General features: G+C 36.3%; 1 protein-coding gene across 1 annotated transcript in view; it reads right to left on the bottom strand.

Annotated features, from left to right (window-relative positions):
- LOC145985034 (NFX1-type zinc finger-containing protein 1-like) overlaps positions 1 to 20,512 on the bottom strand; it is a 52,918-nt gene that overhangs the window by 21,160 nt on the left and 11,246 nt on the right. The window contains exons 2-6 of the mRNA XM_083118548.1: positions 12,258 to 15,232; positions 10,352 to 10,435; positions 6,852 to 7,123; positions 4,911 to 5,054; positions 1,292 to 2,561 (exon numbers count right to left, since the gene is read on the bottom strand). Coding sequence (XP_082974674.1) covers positions 1,292 to 2,561; positions 4,911 to 5,054; positions 6,852 to 7,123; positions 10,352 to 10,435; positions 12,258 to 15,207 — 4,720 coding nt within the window. The 5' untranslated portion in view covers positions 15,208 to 15,232. The remainder of the gene's footprint in view (positions 1 to 1,291; positions 2,562 to 4,910; positions 5,055 to 6,851; positions 7,124 to 10,351; positions 10,436 to 12,257; positions 15,233 to 20,512) is intronic.

The raw sequence follows: 20,512 nt of genomic DNA, 5'->3' as shown, positions 1-20,512 counted from the left end.
TAATAATAATAATAATAATACTGCAACTTACTGTGAATGAAATGGAACTGCATGTGTGAAATATTTAGACTTGCATTCATTTGCCTTTTCATGAATATAGATATGTTTTAATAGATGCACAGAAAAATAGTGATAGCGAGAGATTCAGTGAGGAAAAACAAATAAAAGTGAGTGATGAGAGACAGAAAGAGGTCTGAGAGTAGTGTTAAATCCTGCGGTAGGCAGAGAAAATTTCCTCCAAAACAACAATACTGTCATCAAAAATCACTCCCCACCCCAAAAAAACATTTCCAGCGGGAACAATTTTGTTATAACAAGTAAAGATAAGCAATTAATCTGACTTCAAATATACTTTAACACTTAGGTACTATGGACAGCCTGTCAGACCGCTGTGTTACTTTGTTTCCATTTTTCTACCTTACCCCTTCAAATGAAAAGTGGACTCTTCCATGTACCTTTCTGTTGAGACGCAATCTACACAAGTTCAAAGTCTTGCATTATCGTCTTTGATTTCTGAATACTTATTCAGTTTTGTTTCTGGTGAGCGGTCTGTCAGATGTGCCATACTATTTACGTGAGTTTTTTTATTAGTAGTTAACATACTGTTTGTTTATATTATAGCAGCTGAATTGTACTGACAAGAAGGAGAATATATATATATATATATGTTACTCTCGATTTGTAATATTATGAGAAACTAAAAAAGCAATAGTAATGGTATTTCAAAGGTAATGGAATTGAGTATGAATAAGTTTTAGTATTTTCTTATCATTTACGATCTCGTTGTTATTAAATTGTCTGTATTGTTTATACTAATATTATTTTTTAAAATTTTATATATACCATAATAAACTAACTTCACTTAACATGACTTAACCCTTAAAATAAATACAGTTTTATTTCTGTGACGTAAGTGTCCTAAAACATAGAAAATGACGCAGAGGTCTCGTAGACCGATCCATAGTAGTTGCGTAACTATTCACATCCATAGTACCTAAGGGTTAATAAGATAATACCTCACCCCCCCCCCTTCTCTATAATACCATGACAGGAAAGATGGTGAAATCTACAGAAAAACAAGAAGAGAAGGTCTACAATTATAATGAAGTTAATAATAGCTAATTTTTCCATATTCGAAGGGAGGCGGGGGAGGGGGGTAAGTGAACCCTTTGACCCTTCCTGGCGGTACTCATATCAGGATAGACATTAGTTCAAAGTGGTATCAGATCAACCCTAGTGAGTAAGAAAGAAAAAGAGAGAACATTTATTACGTAGGATAATGAAGACTTACCAACATCTCGTCCTTGATAACAAAAGACTTGTACATTGTGACCACATGCAGATTTCACTGGATTTAATACCAATACTTTGCAAGTCTGAGTACAAGGTTCATTGCACATTAATGTGCACTTGTGACCACAAGATAATATTCTTTCACAATTCGCAGTACACTTTTCAGAAACTGGACTTTCGTAGCATTTTAACTCTATGCTGTGCCCACAACTATCAATAGTTTTAGTAACTACTTCTTTGCACATACACTCTTCGTAACAGGCTAATGGGCATGGATGCATGCAAGGTAATGTTTTCTCGCATTTCCTCATACATGTAATTGTCTCCGGACTTATGCTGCAATCTATGTCATGGAAATGCCCACAAGAACGCTCTTTTATAACTTTGTAAATGCATCTCCCGCATTCTTCAAAGCATAGTTTCAAACATTTGTGATTCTCCTTGCACTCAGCATTTAATCTTGCACACGGTTTAGTGCATTCATATTCCAAATGATTTGAATCAGTTAAAGCATGGCATGTTTGCTCACAGCTGTGACCACAGGGTAAGCGCAGTTCACATGGGGAAGTGCAAGAAAATGTGGACGGATCTGTAGAGCATGGCATGGTAGCTTTGTGCTCACAAAGAGGAATTACTTTCTCTACTTCCACAGGACACTTCAACTCTTCATTTATCTTGTAACAAGGTACTAAGTTCTTGTGCCCACAGGAAAGTTCCTTTTCAAGTTTAAACAAACACTTTCCACATTCTTCGAAACAAAGTTTTTCACACTTGTGCTCAAGGATGCACAGTATGTTTTCACATGCTTTTAAACATGTGTTCTCCTGATGTTGCTGATCCATAATATGACACACTCGAGAGCACGTATGTCTGCATGGTAACTCAAAGTCACAAATCTCTAAACATCCACCTTCAGGGGCATATTTGCTGAAGTCTTCTGCAGTTGCAACAGGAATCAGTGTTTCCGGATGTCTCTGACACTTTAACTTCAAGTGAGTTCCTATGGCATCCTGTGATTCCAGAGTGTCTTTAATTTTTGGCCATATTTCACTGTTTTCTGCAAGCATGTCCATGTTGCCCGTAATATACAGACCCTTGCGTGCTCGTGAGAGGGCGACACAAACTCTATTGTCAGTCTTCAAAAAGCCAATGTTCCCATCTTCGTTATTCCTCACTAAAGACAGAAGAATAATATCACTCTCCTCTCCTTGGAAGTTGTCAATGACAGTGATACAAACTTCATCAGAAAGATGGCGTTCAGCCTGCAGCTGTAAGAAAATGGAAAAATCTAAATACCATATTTATCATTTACGAAATTCTTAGAAACCAGAAATGGACTGATATTATTATTTTTTTTTTAAATATCAATGAAGTCTTGATACAAAATTTATCGATACCTATAACTAGTGTTTTTTTTCTTTTCTGGAAAGAAAGGTTTCACCACTCAATCATGTTGGTTTGTTATAGTGTTCATCACAAGAACTGCTCAAAATATTGTGTATGTTTATCAATGACCAGGTAGTTATATACATACACACATTTCTTCAATTAAAACAAAATGTTATTAGTTATATTCTCACCAATAAAAAGGTGCCTGTATGGAGTACTGTTGCTTACCATCAGAAAAAGAAAACACTATATGTAACTGATATTCTACCACTCTGATATAAAATTACAAATATTTATTGAAGAACATAAATATTTAATTAACCTTAATTAATGTTTCTGAAATTAGAAATTTATTTCTTTGAAATGATAATTTAAAATGAAATCACCTGTGATCATTTGAAGTTATGTTGAATTAATGAAAAATAAATGTTTCTACAAAGTAATTGAGAACTCATGCATGTATAAGTTTTATCAGCAATGGCTTCAAAACACTGGGTTCTTTGCATCTTGAAGCCTCCACATTTGATATTTTTTAAATACTTTACCTTGTCAATTCATTCTATACTAAAAGCTCCAGACATTATTTAATGAGGCAACTCATGATTTTTTTTCCAGAATGCTAATTTTCTGGGAGAAGAGACATGATTTATTTTTCCGTATGGCCATAATTTGAAGTTTTGTGGCTAATGTCATGCTAATCTAGGCTTTGCGACTAATATTGGTCATGGGCAATGACTAATGGGTGTGGGAATAGCAGGTTTATGGGATCACAAAAGAAGTACCCTTAAATCTTATTTGGCAACACCAGCAGTCCAGAATATTGTCAATAAGGATTGGTTATCCATTTAAATGAAAAATCATAAATGATAATTTTGCCTTGGAATTCTAAAAGAATTCTGGGTTACACTTTGCTCTGATTTTTCTATGACTTATTCCAGCTTTAGTGGTATTGCAGAAAAACCACAGCAACAAAATTTTCTGCTAAAGTAAAAATCAGAGCAAAATAAGATTCGAGCAAAAAACATTGATGATTATCTATCCAGTTATACATGCAATACTTGGGTATATGTTGTCTGCATCTACAAACAAAATTCTGGACTGATAGTTTCTTGCTAAAACTATATGTTGCTAAAATGCCATTTTTTCCACTCATCCCATATATCCACTATTCTCAAACCCATCAAGTATTGCATATGAACAACATTGGCCACAAACCACAGATTAGTATGGCTTCAGTCAGGAAACATCAAATTATGACCCTGCAAAACAATTTTCACATCTCTTTGGGAAAAATCTCTCCAACTTGCCTCATGAAATAATTTCTGGTGCTTTCTGTAGAGAATAAATAAAGTGTTGAAGAAGGTGCCACTTTATCTGAACAGGAGTGAACATGGTTTTGAAATGAGACTGAATTTCCTGTGTCTTCCCTAAATACATGTCTGCTGATGACCCTAATTAGTTCTTTACCTTGCACATTTATTTCTTAAAAACATTAACAAACACACAAACAGCACAATAAAAAACACTTTACGAGTTTCTGCTGTTTGTGTTTTTTTAGTGTTTTTAACAAATATGTTGCTGGCATGTGACGTACAAAGTTTTCTACTGTCATCTTGCAAATTTACTTTACAAATCAACGATACATGTATTATATTCAACAAACAAGATGTACTCAATTTGAGAATATCTATAGAAATATAAAAAAGGCAACGTTATCAGCAATGTTACTGATAAACTGATACCCTAATATGCCTATATTGGCTTACACTGATAAGTACATTAAGTAGACTAAATGTGACATACACTCATAAACACATGGTTTCATCCAGATTTTTCTATTTGAAGGAAGGTGTAAGTGTAAATTCATAAATTTAAAGTCAAAATAGGTGTGGAAAAAATTCTGGATGGATGTTACAGGGTTTTGGGGGCATGTGGGTACTATTATATCATTGGATAAACGAGAATGAGCACGAGTTATAGTGATTTATTTCTTAAAAAATAGAACCATTGGCATATTTTTTTATGAATTTCAGATATATCCGGAAACCCACTGAAAAAATATACCCCTAAAAATAAAAAATGCTAGTGCATTAATAAAACAAAGGATAAACTTATTCCATAAATGTTACTAGAAAGGGTACTACTTCCATGTATGGACTCTACAAATAGGCATGGAACTAATGGATTCACTGAATAAATAAATACATATTAAAAAAAAACTATATTACCTTTTTTAGTAAGAACATTTGCCCTTTATATGCAGCTAAAATCGTAATCTCTGAAGAACTGTAACCTTGCAGCAAAAGATGTCTGCATAGAGCAATCAAAAATTCTGCTTCGTGCTTATTTTCATGGGTTGTTGAATCAAATGCCTGAAATAAGAAGATACTGTAAGCAAATTGTGTAGATTTAGAGTTAGTGTACAATGAATGAAACTGTTAACAAAAAAAATGATATGAAATAAAATTGACTTGGCACTCAAGAAACAAATAAATTTTACCTCTTGCTTTTGAGTTTCACATACGGGTACTTCTATTAAAAACTATCCATATTAATAACAATTATGATGGATCATGAAGATTCTGGTCAGTGGTGTGGCCAGTGGTGTTGAAGGTTTTGGTCCAGTTTTCCTTAAAAAAGAATGTCAAAGGTAGGAAAAGAGGACTGGCTACTAAAGAAAGTAAACTTAACCACCTCCTTTCGAAAATACTGGGCACACCACTGATTCTGGTATTCTTCACTTGATAAATTGAAGTGAGTCTTGCCTCTCCATTTTGCTCAGTTCATAACCCACCAGAATCTCTTTACAATTTGTCACCAAGAAAGCTTCAAAATGCAGATACATATTCATTCACCCGTAGAATATGTACATTCATGTTTCATCCAGTAGTGCAGCCAGGATTCTTAATTGAGAAGAGTGGGTTTAACACATCCATGAAATATTTAGAGCAGGATTTCTTTTATAAACTTAGCTTGATGCTGTTATTTTTATTGTTTTTTTTCTTTTAAACAATCAGGTTGCATACACACAAGACATGTACATGTGATAAAAAAAAATATCTTTGAGAATAGTTTAGACCTCTTGGTCACAGTAGAACTGCCAAGAAGAGAGAGAGAAAATGGGCAGTTTGCCTCTGGCCTGCCAATGTTTGGTACATTTTTCTTATTTTACAGAAGACAGTATGGGCATTAACACTGGCGATTTACCCTCCTCAACAAACAATATATTTTGAAATTTTGTTTGTAATCTTCATGAATATGGACTGGACAGCGATATGAAAATATGAAGAAAATTTTGAACTTTTGCAACATAGAAAAAATCTATTTTGGTCCCCACATTGAAATACTTCACATGATTTCATATAGTATTTTCCCTTTTCTTTTTGTCCACTTTTGACATTTCCAAAACTCTTTGGTGACTACATTTTCAGAGTTTAGTCATGTGAGATCATAGATTTACTAGAGCATAATATGCACCACAATATCAATAAAACATGGGCCTCCCCGATGGCGCAGTGGTAACATGGGCCTCCCTGATGGCGCAGTGGTAACATGGGCCTCCCCGATGGTGCAGCGGTAACATGGGCCTCCCCGATGGTGCAGTGGTAACGCCATTCATTGCCTTGTAATCAAGGGGTCCCGGGTTTGATAGCTGGTGGAGGCACATAGTGGTCCAGATTTCACTTTAAACTGTAGGTCCAGTGCCGATTAGCCTTACTGTGCATAAAGTGGACTTAAAACACCAAATCAAACCAATATCAATAAAACTTAGATATAATACATGGTTAAGAGGATCACAGGAAGCCAAACAACCAATTCTGTGACCTTCTTATCTGCAGCAAATTTAGATTTTCAGTTAGACATTTAATAGCTCGCAGATACCTCTGGGCACTGGTTCAGTTTTACATTTAAGCAAAACTGTCAACTCATTTCAACATGACAAGCAAAAAAAAATTGATTTTTGCTATGTTGAGGCCACTCCAAATTCTGTTGATGTTTTCAAACTGTAGCCAGACTAAATTATTGGAAATTTTGAAATAAAAACTAGTAATTCTAAAACCATATGACGAAATTGCCATAACTACAGTTCTGTATGCAAACAATTACTAACACATCACACAATTCAACATACAACAAAATTCAGTATATTGTGCAATTTTTATACTTACAGTAGTTTCTGGATAATCATGCGTTATGAAAAACACATTTTTGTCAACACCATACACATCACCAAAACTCAGAACCGAGGGATGATTTTCCAAAAGTGGGTAGATTGTGGGCACAATAAGTTGAGCTATTTCTGGTCTCATTCGATGCTGGACCTTCAGCTGATCACAGTTCATCCCATTTTTAATCATCCTTTCAAACAAAGAAATTTCTAATTTGTACTTCCTTGCAAGTTCATATACAGCTGTTGAAGGGCGGAGTTGCTGGTGGTCACCTGGAAAAGCAAACATGCATATACATGACTGCAAACAAGCAAACACTCATATTTTGCACTAGAACAGTTTAATGCTGGTTTCATGCATTATGTAATTACCAGATACAGGTTCAAATAAACTGACTGACAGTGTGATATATTTTGTCATATTAGAAAAGGTAATCACTTGATTATTAATAAGCTGTGGAGGAAGGAAAAATAAAACACTAAAGTTCAAAAATATGAGAGAAAGTAATCAAATAACAGGAATTTTATTCTAAACTTCATGTAGTAAATTAGTGGATCCACTGGCCGATCTGCTTTTTCACTGCCTCAGTTGCCAAGCAAATTGGCCTCCCACTCCGGTGTTCATCACTGATCGTCTTCTTTAAATCTTTCCACCCATTCATACACTCTCTGCTGACTTAAACAACTGTCTTCGTACTGATCCTTCATTCAGCTGTAGATTTCAAAAGGTTTCACTCCCTCTGACCACTAAAAACAAATAACAATTTGTTGCTCTTCTACGGAGTAAGTCAAAGTCAACAGTGGAGCGGGCACGTTGTATGAGCTACTGTGCATGTGCATAGTAATCGATCGTCATGATACCTTTATGGCGTGTTGCTAAGGAACAATTTTGAGTCCTGAAATACAAATTTTCATTGTGCATAAATCTCCATTAAGTTTAGAATAAAATTCCTGTTATTTAATGACTTACCCTCATATATATGGGCCAAAGAAAGGTATATTTTCTTTTAAATGTAATACGGTAGATAAAAATCAAGATATAGATACATGCAAACAATCACATGATGCTAGGTAGCACAACCATTTCCAGGTTAAATACAGTGGTTGGTGAACTAAGGTCAGTGGCGAAGCTTGGTCTTAAGGGGAAGGCAAGCAATGCAGTACTCCGAAAGAGTGGGAGAGGGGGGTTGTTGTCCCAGTTTTTCTAGGAGAGAAAGGGCATTTTAAATAATAATAATAATAATACCCAACTCCTCTCTCAACAGCCATGCTTGTTAGTTCAAATTCTTGGTCACGTTATTGATATAGTATCTATATCTTGCTATTACTTACAGTTTCCCGTACACAATTTGAAATATCCATGTTTGTTTTGGTAAATTCTCAGCACACCAAACAAAAGAGAACTCTTACTTGAACCACTCGTTCTTCCCACACAAATGGAAAATGTTCCGAAAAGCTCCGAAACTAACAGAAAAGTGATACCAACTTCGTTGTAAAAATCATTGTTCACGGTAGAATAAAATAACTGACTTGAAGCTTAAAATTATATGAAGCATTGGAATAATAAGTCATTAGAACAGGACTAAAATACGCCGGTTCTTTTTTTTGACTATGTATCATATTAATAAAAATAGTATTTTGAGTTTGATAGCATTTAGGACTTAACGTTTTTGCTATTTGCAGGTCTCAGAAGAGTGTTTCATTGCTTTCTTGACATAAGTGTTATCGAAAAAACATCAGTTTATTGAATTTGTTTGTATGGAAACTCACGAAAAATATCGTGTAAATTATTTGGTAGTAGTTGTCAACACTGGCGTGGCGTTGCAATTTGAGATGAGAGAGTGTGAGGCGGACAATAGCCAGCTGTTCTGCAGATTCCAGTGCTCTCCAGCGCCGGGGACAACATGTTTTACAAATCGTGAAAGTTAAAGTAATGCTTTAAAGTATGTTTACGTGGAATTGGAACAGTTATAATGATTTATTTCAATAATTCTGTGTTTATAATAAAGCAAATATACATCTTTGAGATCATGTTAACACTTATATGTTTTCTGCTAGTAGTGTCTGCTGTCTGCTTGGCTCGGCTGTTTTCGAGAGAAGCCGAAAAGCTCCGAAAAGCAGAGCTTTTATTAGTGGTTTGGGGACCGTACCTTCACCAGCATCTACCCTTCGCCATATGACACTTCAGAAGCGTTGGTTTCCCGTGCAGTGGCTGCAAGCAGAGAGTTTGGTGCTTGCCAACGGGCTGCTGAGAGAGTTTGCGGCCGTAAAATTTCGCGAAATCGAGTGCGATAGAAACTAAATAAGGCACTCAACATTAAATACATTAAATACTATTTTAATAGTGCAAGCAGTGCTTGCATTGCTTGTACTATATCTTCGCCACTGACTAAGGTGGTTGCCCCTGATATGGCCATGCTAAGGTTTGAGAATTTTTCTAGCCGCCATTTTGAAAAAAAAAATCAAAACCATATTTTTTAAAATCGTTCTCAGGCTAATGGACTTTCATAAAAAAAAATTACATTCCCCATGAAAATAGTTTTACTGTTCAAAAAAAACCAAATTCCAAAAGTCTACCTAGTGGCCATATCAGGCACATGTGCACATGATATGGCCATCCTTGTTCCATGTTCTACAAATCGTGATTTGTTTCAATTTCATAGTGCAATTCTGCTAAAATTAAATGATTTTGGTGTAAAAGGAATAAACATGATACTAAATAATCCTCTTGTAATCCAAAAGTGGATTCAAAACAGGATTTTCCATTAAAAATGAAGTTGTTTACAAAACTGACGTTACAATTTACTTATTTCAAAACACAAAAATGTGAAATCATTCAAGAGAAGAGTACAAGACAAAAATGAGATTGTTAAAACAAATTACTGGTTACAAATCACAAGTTAGTTTTTGTTGCTATGGTAACATAAGCTTATTTTATTTTTAAACACCTGGCTGGCCATATCAGGAGCAGGTCAGCTTTTACGAAAATTGTGTGATTATGAACAACTCGTAAGAGATATGCCATCAACGACAACACCAATTGAAAGAGCATTAAAAACCTAATAGAGTACGATGGTTTTCATGAAAACAGTTTTTGCAAAATGTGCATACAACAGGAAGAGGTCACACGAAAAACACAAAACAGGCAAATGACATCATATTGCTCAACCTGGCTGGATGGGAAATGATCACATGACACATTAGGAGGCCCCCTCACTGGATGCTGATGCCATCTAGCGGAGTTTTCTTAAGCTAGCTCACAATAAGGGGGGGGGGCATATCAGGAACATGGCCATAACAGGGGTCACCCACCTTACTTGGTTAATGGGAATTGTAGCTTTCCTGGCGATGTGATTCGAACAAGTGTTCTTGCGTTGCCATACAGGTTCAACCGGCGTTATTTCTATTGTGAATATATTCTTTAAAAAACAGTATCATGAAATATAAAATTATTCTACAAAGACAGAAAATGAAAATTGATAAATAGCAAACCATGCTTACCAATCAAAATCAAATGCTGGCAGGCACTAGTCATTGAAACTAATATGTGGGCCTCCAAAACTTCTGCAGCCTCCTCAACAATAACTACAAAAAAAGAATCTTCATTAGAAGTCCCAGGCAATTTTGAGAGCAAATTTTCAGCAACAGAAAATACAATAACTTGTTCACTTTCATTTACATAGAAATTCGTCAATTTAACAAAATAAACAGCAAGCAGATATTAATATTTTTATTTTTGTCCACCTGCATACATTTGAGGATATGCGCTTATGTTCTGATGCCTAAAAAGACCAGAATGTCTTTTCCACAGAATATCGGTTCCTCCGTTTTCATTTCCTCATGACTTTATTTGGTTCAGAGAATATCTATAGATACAGCCCTGCAAGTTACAATGTAATCCACAGGATCTGGTACCGGGGTTGCTCAGTAATCCAGAACAAGACTGGTTTACAAAGTTTGTTAATATGATATTTGTTTTGTGGTCATTTTCTTAGTTATGTAGTGTATGTTTCAGTACGACTGTTTGACTGAGATAGTGTTAGGAGTTGAGTTGGTAAATGTGACATTGTGTGGACTCTTCTCATGTTGTTTGATGAGTTTAAGTGTGTTAAGATTTGTTTATGAGTAAGTGTGTGAAGGGAGTGAAGATTATTTGATTAAAAGTAATGAAAGCAGTGAGAAGAAGTTATCAAGTGAGAAGGTTAACAGTTTGGACTTGGCTTAAGTATGAAGTATGATAGTAGTGTCAAATATAAGGGGGATATATGTTGTGTGGGTGTCTTGAGGTAGGGGGGGGGGGGAATGGTATGTTAAGAGAGCATCATTATTGACTATTCTGGAAGCTCCAGGAGAGTTAATCCTGAGATTCATCAGGATAGCAAGATTATGAAAGATGAAGGTGACAGAAGAATAGTATTTAATAGAAGTGGGTAAGTTAAAGAGTTCTAGATGTGTGTGTAATTCTGTCTTGGTTTTGGTGAATGGTACATGGAAGAGAGATGCCATGAAGGCACACTTAGGGGATGTAGGGGTAGTGGCCCACACATTCTCAATCTCAGCTATTTTGGAGAAGATATGATCAGCACCATGCTTCAGCCACCTTAACCTATTGGAGTATTGCAATATTGGAAAGCATTGGTATATGTTTAATCGAATGTAACAAAGTACAGTTAACTTCCAGAGTATGCATGCAAAATGTTGGTTATTGACAGTCCAAATATTCTGGAAAACATACTATTTTCATTAATTTATGCATGTATTGAGAAGGGTTACCCCCACACCCCCTATACGCCTTCATGGCGTGGTGCTAAGCACAGGGGAGCACTTTACCTTTTTTTTTATTTTTATGTATTGAATGGTAAAAGATGATTTTGTACTTAATGTAATTTAATATTATGACTAATACATGAATAATTGATAGATATAATTGCATGAAATTCTTCAAACATGTAAATCTATTCTCATCAATGTTATAGTGCTGACAACAGTGGAAACAGTGCAGTGAAACCTTGATTGTATGTTTTCAGGGAATTTAGGTGAAAATAGGGTACAGAAAAATTGAATGGTAAGGGGGGAAAAAGAAGGAATGTCAATTTTTGCACTTTTTAGGGTGCTGTGCTCGTTCTGTTGGTGTTACTTTACGGAGTATTCCATACATGGCGAGATGTCGAAAAGTCCATGGAAAAGGCAAAAGGATTGGCGAACTGGGAAAGAACAAGGAATGTCCCAACATTAAAATGCCGTTTTCTCGAAAAAGTGTTTTTGTGACATTTCTTCTTTTTTCCCCTTACCCTTCAATTGTGGAATCTGTAATGAAGTTTCTGGATTCAGTTCTACCAATAATCCAATAAACTATTGATTATATTGTTAGCTTGTGAGAAAGGTCAAAGAACAGAAATAAACTTACCAATTTTTGGTTTCAAATCCTCCAGCAATGTATGTAATCTGGCTGCTCCGGTTGTGGTCATTCCAATGACCTTGCTCTCCTTAAGGATGTTGAGGTCCTGCAGTTGTTGAAGTTCCAGATACTGCTTCCACTTCACGTCATATTTCATCTGTAGAATCTGAAGCCTCTTCTGCAACTTTTTCTTTAAGGCAACAGTCCAGTAAGTGTACAGTCTCCACCTTTCCTCGTGTGTGATTGACCAAACCTTCCCAGCTGCAGTTTTCTCGAAGGTGTCTTCACTTGCAATTCCTTGTTCAAATTTCTTCTTGAGATATTGTCTCCTGTGAAGTAACATGTCATACTGGACCCTTACCTCATCCTCAATGCTATCATACATAAACTTCCCTTCCTGCAGTCCACTTATCTTTTTTTCTAGCAACTCAAAATTGACATCAAATTCTACAGGAGGTGGAAATTTGTAACGCGAATCAGTGTCCATATCGGAGAAACTAAACACATCTTCAATTATTCTGTTTCTCTCATTCTCGTTTACATTTTCACAAATATCTATGTCATTACCATCTTCAGAAAGTGATGTTGGTAGCCCTTCGATATTTTCATGCGGGGTGGATACATTTGAACTCTTTTGCTCAAATATGTAATCTACATCATGTAACCATTCAACAATAAGGCCATGCTCGGTCTCAGTTTGCACAAAAGAAGTGTACAACTTCTGACTGATTACTCCAAATTTGAGGAGTGTTTTCAGAGACACAATTCCTTTATTCTTCTTAACTTCTTCCAAGCTTCTTTGCATGGCTTTAATTTCACCAACACACTCCATTAACAAACCATGAGCTCTTCTCAGGGCATTGAATTTATACTTATCTGACTTGAAATACTGTCGCTTCTCTCTCAAGTTGTAATCAGCCAAAGCCTCACTATGAGACTGGCCTCCAATGCGAACCAAGTCTCTTGTGAACTTCTGAATGCCTTCCAAAAACTGATCCAAGGCATGATTCGTGTAGCATACAACAAGTATCGAGTGTTTCTTGTCAAACAAGTCATGTCTATATGATAATATTGGATACCTACTTTCTTCTTGGAGGGAGAAGTTGTTTAGCAAAACTTCAGCAACCTTCAATCCTAAGTAAGTTTTCCCAGTTCCTGGTGGTCCTTGAATGATGACAAATTCCTTTGTCAAGGCAGATTTTAGCGCAGAATGTTGTGATGGATCAAGCTGTAGATTTTCTGCACTTGGCCAATGTTCACTATGTAGAACTGGAACATCAAAGTTTCTGATATTGTACACTGGATTTCGAAATTTCCGCAAATACTTTGGGGGCCTTGCTTGTTTCCGTACTTCAACAACATACTCCTTCATGGGAAAATTTTCAGCTCTCATGTGCTTTAAAGCATTCAACACATGCCTGTATGGTTCAAAGAACGTCTCTGACTCAACCATCAGAAATGTTCCCTTTTCAATATTTGCGCTTGGATGTTCAAACAATTCCACAATAATTTCAACACACTTCCTATGTATCGCCTTTCCAATTACCAATGCAAAAAACATGGACTGAAAGTTATCATTGGTAAAACAAAGCAAAGATCCATATATCAGCCTTTTTGACTGTTCCCAATTTATTTCCCTCTTCATATCAACAATGACAGAATATCCAATTTTGTCTTTCAAAAATTTGGGTCCAGGAAAGAAAACATGCTTATAAAATTTTACTGTTTTGTTATGTCCATCCACATTTCCTTCAATATAACACAATATCGCTTCTTTCAGGGGCCCAATAAAATCTTCACGAAGCAATCGGAACTGCACATCTAAGTAATGTTCAACATCATCATATGCACCATGAACAATATTGGGCCTTATGAAGACAGGTTCTTGTGACAGTATGTCTTCTGCTGAAGGAAATACATTCATTTCTCGAAAGTTGTTTGGGGGTGGTTGCTCACAATTGTTTGATTCAATATTCCCATCTTTCTTGTTTGTCTTTTCCCTAAATGCTTTCAAATTTGAATGCAATGTCAAGAAATGTGACATCAATTTATCATCTAATGATTTGTTTCCAAGTTTTTCTATTCCAGCAATTGCAGTGATCGAAGCAACAACAATATCTTCCAACTTATCACATGCTGTATGTGGAAGCTGTGTCATGACAGTTTGACAGAATTTCAAAACATTTTTGACAAATCCATCTGCCTGCCCACTTCCGTCTTTCTCACTCTTCACTGCCAAGAAAAGAATACATTTTTTCAACTTTTGCAAAAACTCAATGCAACAGGCATTTGTCAGTACAACAGCTCTGTTTTCAGGCATATTTCCTTCACATGCTTTAGCTAAAATTTTCAGAACAATTTCTAACAAATCAGGTTTTAATGTCTTCAGGAGATTCTCAAATCCTGTTTGTTCATTGGAGAGCACATATATAATATGTGAAGAGTCCTTACAGCTTAATTCATGTAGCTGCTTATATCCCCAAATGTTCTCTCTTATTTTGCTTCTCGCACCACCATTACTTTCATATCTACTTGGTTGATATTGCTTACTCCCTGAAGCTTGTCTACTTTCGCCTCTACTTTGTCTAGCACCTCCTCTATATTGATTAATATTTTCAACTGATTCTTGGTCAGTATATTTTCTTTCTGGTGACACGTTTCTTCCAGGATGATCTCTAGTTCTATGAAAATGTTCTCCAAGCTTCAATTCCTTCTCATCACGATCCTTAGCAGATCTCCAATTAAACTGATGTGGTTGCTGTTTATGGCTGCTGAAATGACCTTTTGGTTTTTGTTGGTGAAGTAGTCTCATGTTTTTGGCACCAATCTGAATTTCACTTGCTCGACTGCTCACATTACCTAATGATGTATTTGAGATATTTTCTTCTTGTCTGACACCTGACCTAACTCTTTCCATCCATACAGGTTTAAGACTGAACGATGCTTTTGCTTCTGCCATATTTGTATTGTCTTGTTCTTCTTTCCTGAAAAACAAAATTAAATGATATAAACATGCAATCTGAAAACAATTATTCTTAGAATAAAAGTACAAAAATATTAAAAGATACAAAAAATATCAATATAAATATCACTCAATTTGACACTTACGCATGTAACAACCTCAAGTCTTTCACCTTAAATGTGGTTTCTTCAGGATTGAACAACATTAAAATAATTATGAGCGCATTTTACAGTTAAAAGGTATAAAGCAGGAAAAAGTTGGTAGAAAAGTATGTTAAAATTACAACAACCCTGTCAGGTTGTTCACTTCTTCTTTTAACCATAAAATGAACTCGTAAAATATTTAACCTTGTTCAATTCTCCTGAAGAAGGCACATTTTGTGGTGAAAGGTTGAGTTTAATAATACAAAAGTACATGTGGAAGTGAGTGACATGGTGTAACCTTTGCATTACAAAAATATCAATTACATAAGTACATGTAAGTCAAAATGTAGGACACAAAACATTTACAACAAATAATAGCCTACATATTTCTATAGAACACCTTAGAAAGTAATTTAAAATTGACACTTCTCAGTTAAAAAAAAAAAAAATTAATGAATTGTTAAATGTAAAATTTCCAAAACTTGTAATCATACTAAACAATGATAACACTGGCCAACACACATTTTGGTGCTTCAAATGTTAGTTCAGTTTCTGGCTATTTGACCTGCTGATTCTAAAAATGGTACCAGTTTTCACCCATCAGCTCTAGTTTTTGAGATATAGTACATATCTCATATGCCACTCTTCCTTCTGCTCGCCCATAATAAATGTATAAAAATCAAAACGTTTTAATGTTCTTTTAAATTAATATATTTTAAGCATGAATAAAAACACTTCAAAAATTGAAATAAAAATGTAATACTTGAAAATCTACTTATTTAATACCAAAAGCACAGATTTATGATGTAAACTTTCCAGTCATTCGACACACAAGAAGCTCCTTTTGTAAGACTTCCGGAGAGTGGGATCTACCGGTACAATATTCCAACAATAGTCTGCCATCATGTGTGCATTAGGGTGATGACTTTTTTACAACCTCATTTCCCTGTATCATAATTTGATGAGCTTTCATTTAAGATTAGATAAAATCTTACTTTCAAGGTGATTAGATAAAAAAACCTCACGCACAAAATGATTTAAAAAATTTTATTTATCAGTTTTTTTGCCCATTTTTTGAAGTCACTGTAAGCAGATATAAAATTGAACACATGCTTTAGAGTCACATATATACAACATTATATAGGGTCATCAAACACACAAGAAAGTCAATTATTCACGATAATGTCATTGGACAGGATGAATCTCAGTGGGAGGTTGTCCTTGTTGCGCCAGGAGTCGTGCAAGTCTTGCATAACTTTGATTGCACGCTCACAGCACTGGTTGCTTCGGGCAATGTTGATTGGAGATTCATCTGCTTTCTAGTGGGTTTTCAAGCATTTGAGACCTGTTGGGTAGTCATTCAGAACTGCAGATAGTTCTTCAAAATCTTCAGTGCGGAACAATTGACTGCTGAACCAATGGTCATCTCATGAGTAGGAAATGAATGAACAAATTTTACGCAGCGTGTTCCGGGTTTCAGGCATCAGAATAAACGCAAGAAGGGCTAGAATGGCACAAGAGTTGCATCCTGCATTGCTGATGTTTGGGATCAGTTTAAACTTCACGAAGGGGATCTCATTCCTGTCAGTGAAGTGAAGGAAGACACGAGTGAGGTGGTAGAGAAACTTTAGGTCGTCTCTCCTGGCACCTGTTTCCTTAATCTCAGTTTTACCGTTGCTGAAAGTTGCTTTCAATGTATCATAATTGCTCATCAAATCCTGCACAAAGAAGTACTCGATGTTTGGTGATTTAGTCGAACCATGGAGCTCATCGTCCATGACAACGCGAAGAACACGATCCAGCACATGGTGCTGGCAACTGATGAACTTGGGTTTGGGGTGACCTTTCTCTTCGAACATTTGCTGCAGCTGAACAACAACGCCTGTCTTCTTGCCGGTATTCACGCTTGTTGTGTCGGCAACAATCATCACAATTGATCCCCATAGGTTGAACTCCTCTAACACATCCTGGAGTCCTTCTGCAATTGTTTGAGCTTTCCCATCCTTCAATTTGAGTACAACTTAATTTCTTTTGCTTCATTCTTGAGGACCACGACCTGATGTTCAAAGCCATCAATGTGTTTGTCGTCAAAGTGTATGCTCCACTTCTCCAGATGAAGCATGCTCACCAAGTGCTTCTTCATCTGAGCAGCTCTCGTGTAGATAGCCTTGTGGATTGCTGACTGACATGGGGTTGGGATTTCAATGCCCTCACCATAAAGCTGGTGGCACACCTTTGCTGCTCCGTGGGACGACAGCTTTGAGCTTGTAACAAGGCATCTTGCAATGCCTATTGGGTTATGCTTCCTCGTGCTCGTTGATGCTTCATTCTCATCCTCCAAAGGACTGTCTTTGCTGTTGTCGGATGAGTCCGTGTAACTGTCAGAACAATCAGGTGGCACTGAGCTAGTAAGTGTTGACACAGTCGCTTCCATTGCCTTCTTTCGCTTGGATGGGTGGATGGTCTTTGCACTAGCACATTTGCAACTGAAATAACCAACCTGGCCCTTGCTCTCAATTTGCAGTTTGTAGAGGTTCTCATCCTCTTTGCACATCCATTCACCTTTCACCTTGGTGACGTCAAACAATTCATTCAATGAATCAAAGTTTTGTTTCTTTCTGCATCGCTCATAGTCTTTCAGAAGGTTTGCTAGTTTTGCACAAATGGCTTGATCAGATACATGCGGGAAGTTCAATGTTTTGCTCCATAGGGCTTTAAGCTCCACAGCAATTAGACCGATCCTATCTCTCCATTCTTTGGCAGTGGATTCAAGAAATTTGAAGCATCCAATGACGTGGCTTTTCAGGGGCATGCGACTCCGTTCACTCAAGGGTGCTTCATAAATTGGCACGTTGCCTCTTCTTGATGGCGCTTGAAACTGGACTAAGTTCTTTGTCCAGGTTTCCTTGTTCTTCTCCGTGTTAGAAGAGCTCTTCTTGAACGACATGTTGTCTTCTACTCAGCAACTGAAATAGAAAAGGCCTTAACGTAAATATTAAATACGTAACAAATTAAAGAAACTGTTATTGAGTTTCCATACATTTTATTTAATAACAAGCAAAAAACAATTATAGAAAATAAAAAATAAGACAAACACTAATAATATATTAGATGCTCAATTATAATTAGCAAGAGAGTTCAATGAAGCTCACCAAATAATACAAGGATTTCTTTATAATATACTCTGGATAATGCGCAATTGCGCATTGCACAATAGTTATAATAAGGCAATAATAATGTTGACACCAAATTAATCTAATTAAAACTCAACTACCCGCTTTGAACACCTTGCTTATATAGCAGTTTATACCACACTGCGAAACAGCTGAAGAAAATTTTAGTGCTGTACAAAAGCTTCCCGAGTAATTACGTCACCGTGACATCTCAGTCCGGCCAGACGGCGCACAGTGTTCTATGATTTTCTGGAATATTCCATACAATTCTCTGGTGCATAAATTATTGCACAACTCCGTTTGCTGAATTATATTATTTAATACAATTTTATGAAATGGTAAAATGGCATATATAAAATTTAAAAATGGTTTGTGCGTCACCTTTTTTCAATATTTCAATGGAATATACCTCATTTTAGTCATTAATAGGCAAAAGTTCATCCATTTGTGGTACAGGAAATAATTTTTGAGAAAAAAAAAAATGAAAAAGTCATCACCCTAGTCTGCATCCCATCTTCCTTGGTATCTGGCTTCCATGGTTTTTCTATCCTGGTGAAATCTTTCATCCTGCTCTTCGCTTAAGTCACCAACGTTCCCTGGAAAGCATTCTAAGTGGCTGTGCAGATAATGGAGTTAACACTAATGTTAATGCCAAGTCTGTTGAAATGAAAGAGCATATCCTGTACTAATTCTGTGTAGTTGACTGCCTTATTGTTGCCAAGATAGTTTTTCACAAGAACAAATGAGCAGGCACATGATTTGATTTCGTTAAGTGATGATATGAAATGTGGGTCATTCTTAACCATCTTCAAGTCTACACAAATCACCCATTGATGTTCTTAGTACTTTATCTTTTCCAAGACTAAAGATATAGTCTTGTACTTTTCTTTGTCTGACTGGAGTAGAACCATGTCTTTTGCCGTTACTTAAAATAACACATTTCAAACTACGTTTTGAACTGTCAATGAAAAGACACCAATGACTTGGTTATATTCTGAAAGACCAATTTCCTTCAGAAGGCTTCCGAAGTCATTGCAGAATACTAAGTTCTTGTCTTTGGTAACGAATGGCAGCAAATCTTTTTCTATTGTTCGATAAAATGTTGTTTTCGTTCCAGATTGAAGACTTTCTTTTCCTTTAGTATGGAGGCAAGCAATTCCAAAGACTCCTTAAAAAGATTTAAGTACATGACCAATTACTCAATTCATTGTGGCCACTTCCCCTCCCCCCCTTTCTTTACCTGTGTGATATCAGACATTCAAGACTCATCCCCTGAGAGCTGTGGTAGTTCATGGAAAGGTGGGACGGGTACTAGATTCGAGTGCGGAAGATGTCTCCTGGCTGAAGGCAGATCAGGGTAAGACCACTTGAAGTGCTTATTTCAAGTGATGCCTGTGACATTAACAACAAAAAATAACAGCCATCGAAATGTTTCTTCTGTTCCCTCCACACCATTTTTACTCCAAATATCAGGCAGATTCTCATTCCATTTGTCCCTTGGCATGAATGATCCGTTCAAGTTTTGCATACAATATGAGTGCCCATGGCTTATCCTGATCTGCAAGCTTGACACCAAAATAACCTACATATGCTCTTATTACAAACTCGGAAATAGGTTTTCTACTTGCTTTCAGTTTGTACTAGCGACAAATATAACAAAACAAGTCTGGATGATTCAAGCAACTCCGCCTTGAAGTAGCCATAACATCTACGGTGTTCGATCCGCAAAAATGAAATGATATGAGTGGGAATAGGTATGAAACAAAGGTCAATTACATTTTCAAAATGTGGGTAATTTAAACACAATAATTGCCAAGTCAAATATGAAAGCTTGTCATGACATCCCGGTTCTGCAAGAGAGATCTCTTTAAGGAATGGACTAAAATTGTATACATTCATATCTATCATATCATATCCAAGAAACTAGAGCTGATGGATGCAGCCTATCCAATGCAATTTTCGGAATCAGCGAACCCCAAAACCCCA

The sequence above is a fragment of the Lepisma saccharinum genome, chromosome 1 (genome assembly GCF_977018435.1).
Source record: "Lepisma saccharinum chromosome 1, izLepSacc3.1, whole genome shotgun sequence".
Lineage (NCBI taxonomy): Eukaryota > Metazoa > Arthropoda > Insecta > Zygentoma > Lepismatidae > Lepisma > Lepisma saccharinum.
Note: the sequence above shows the minus strand (reverse complement) of the source record. Positions and strands in the feature narration are given on the sequence as shown.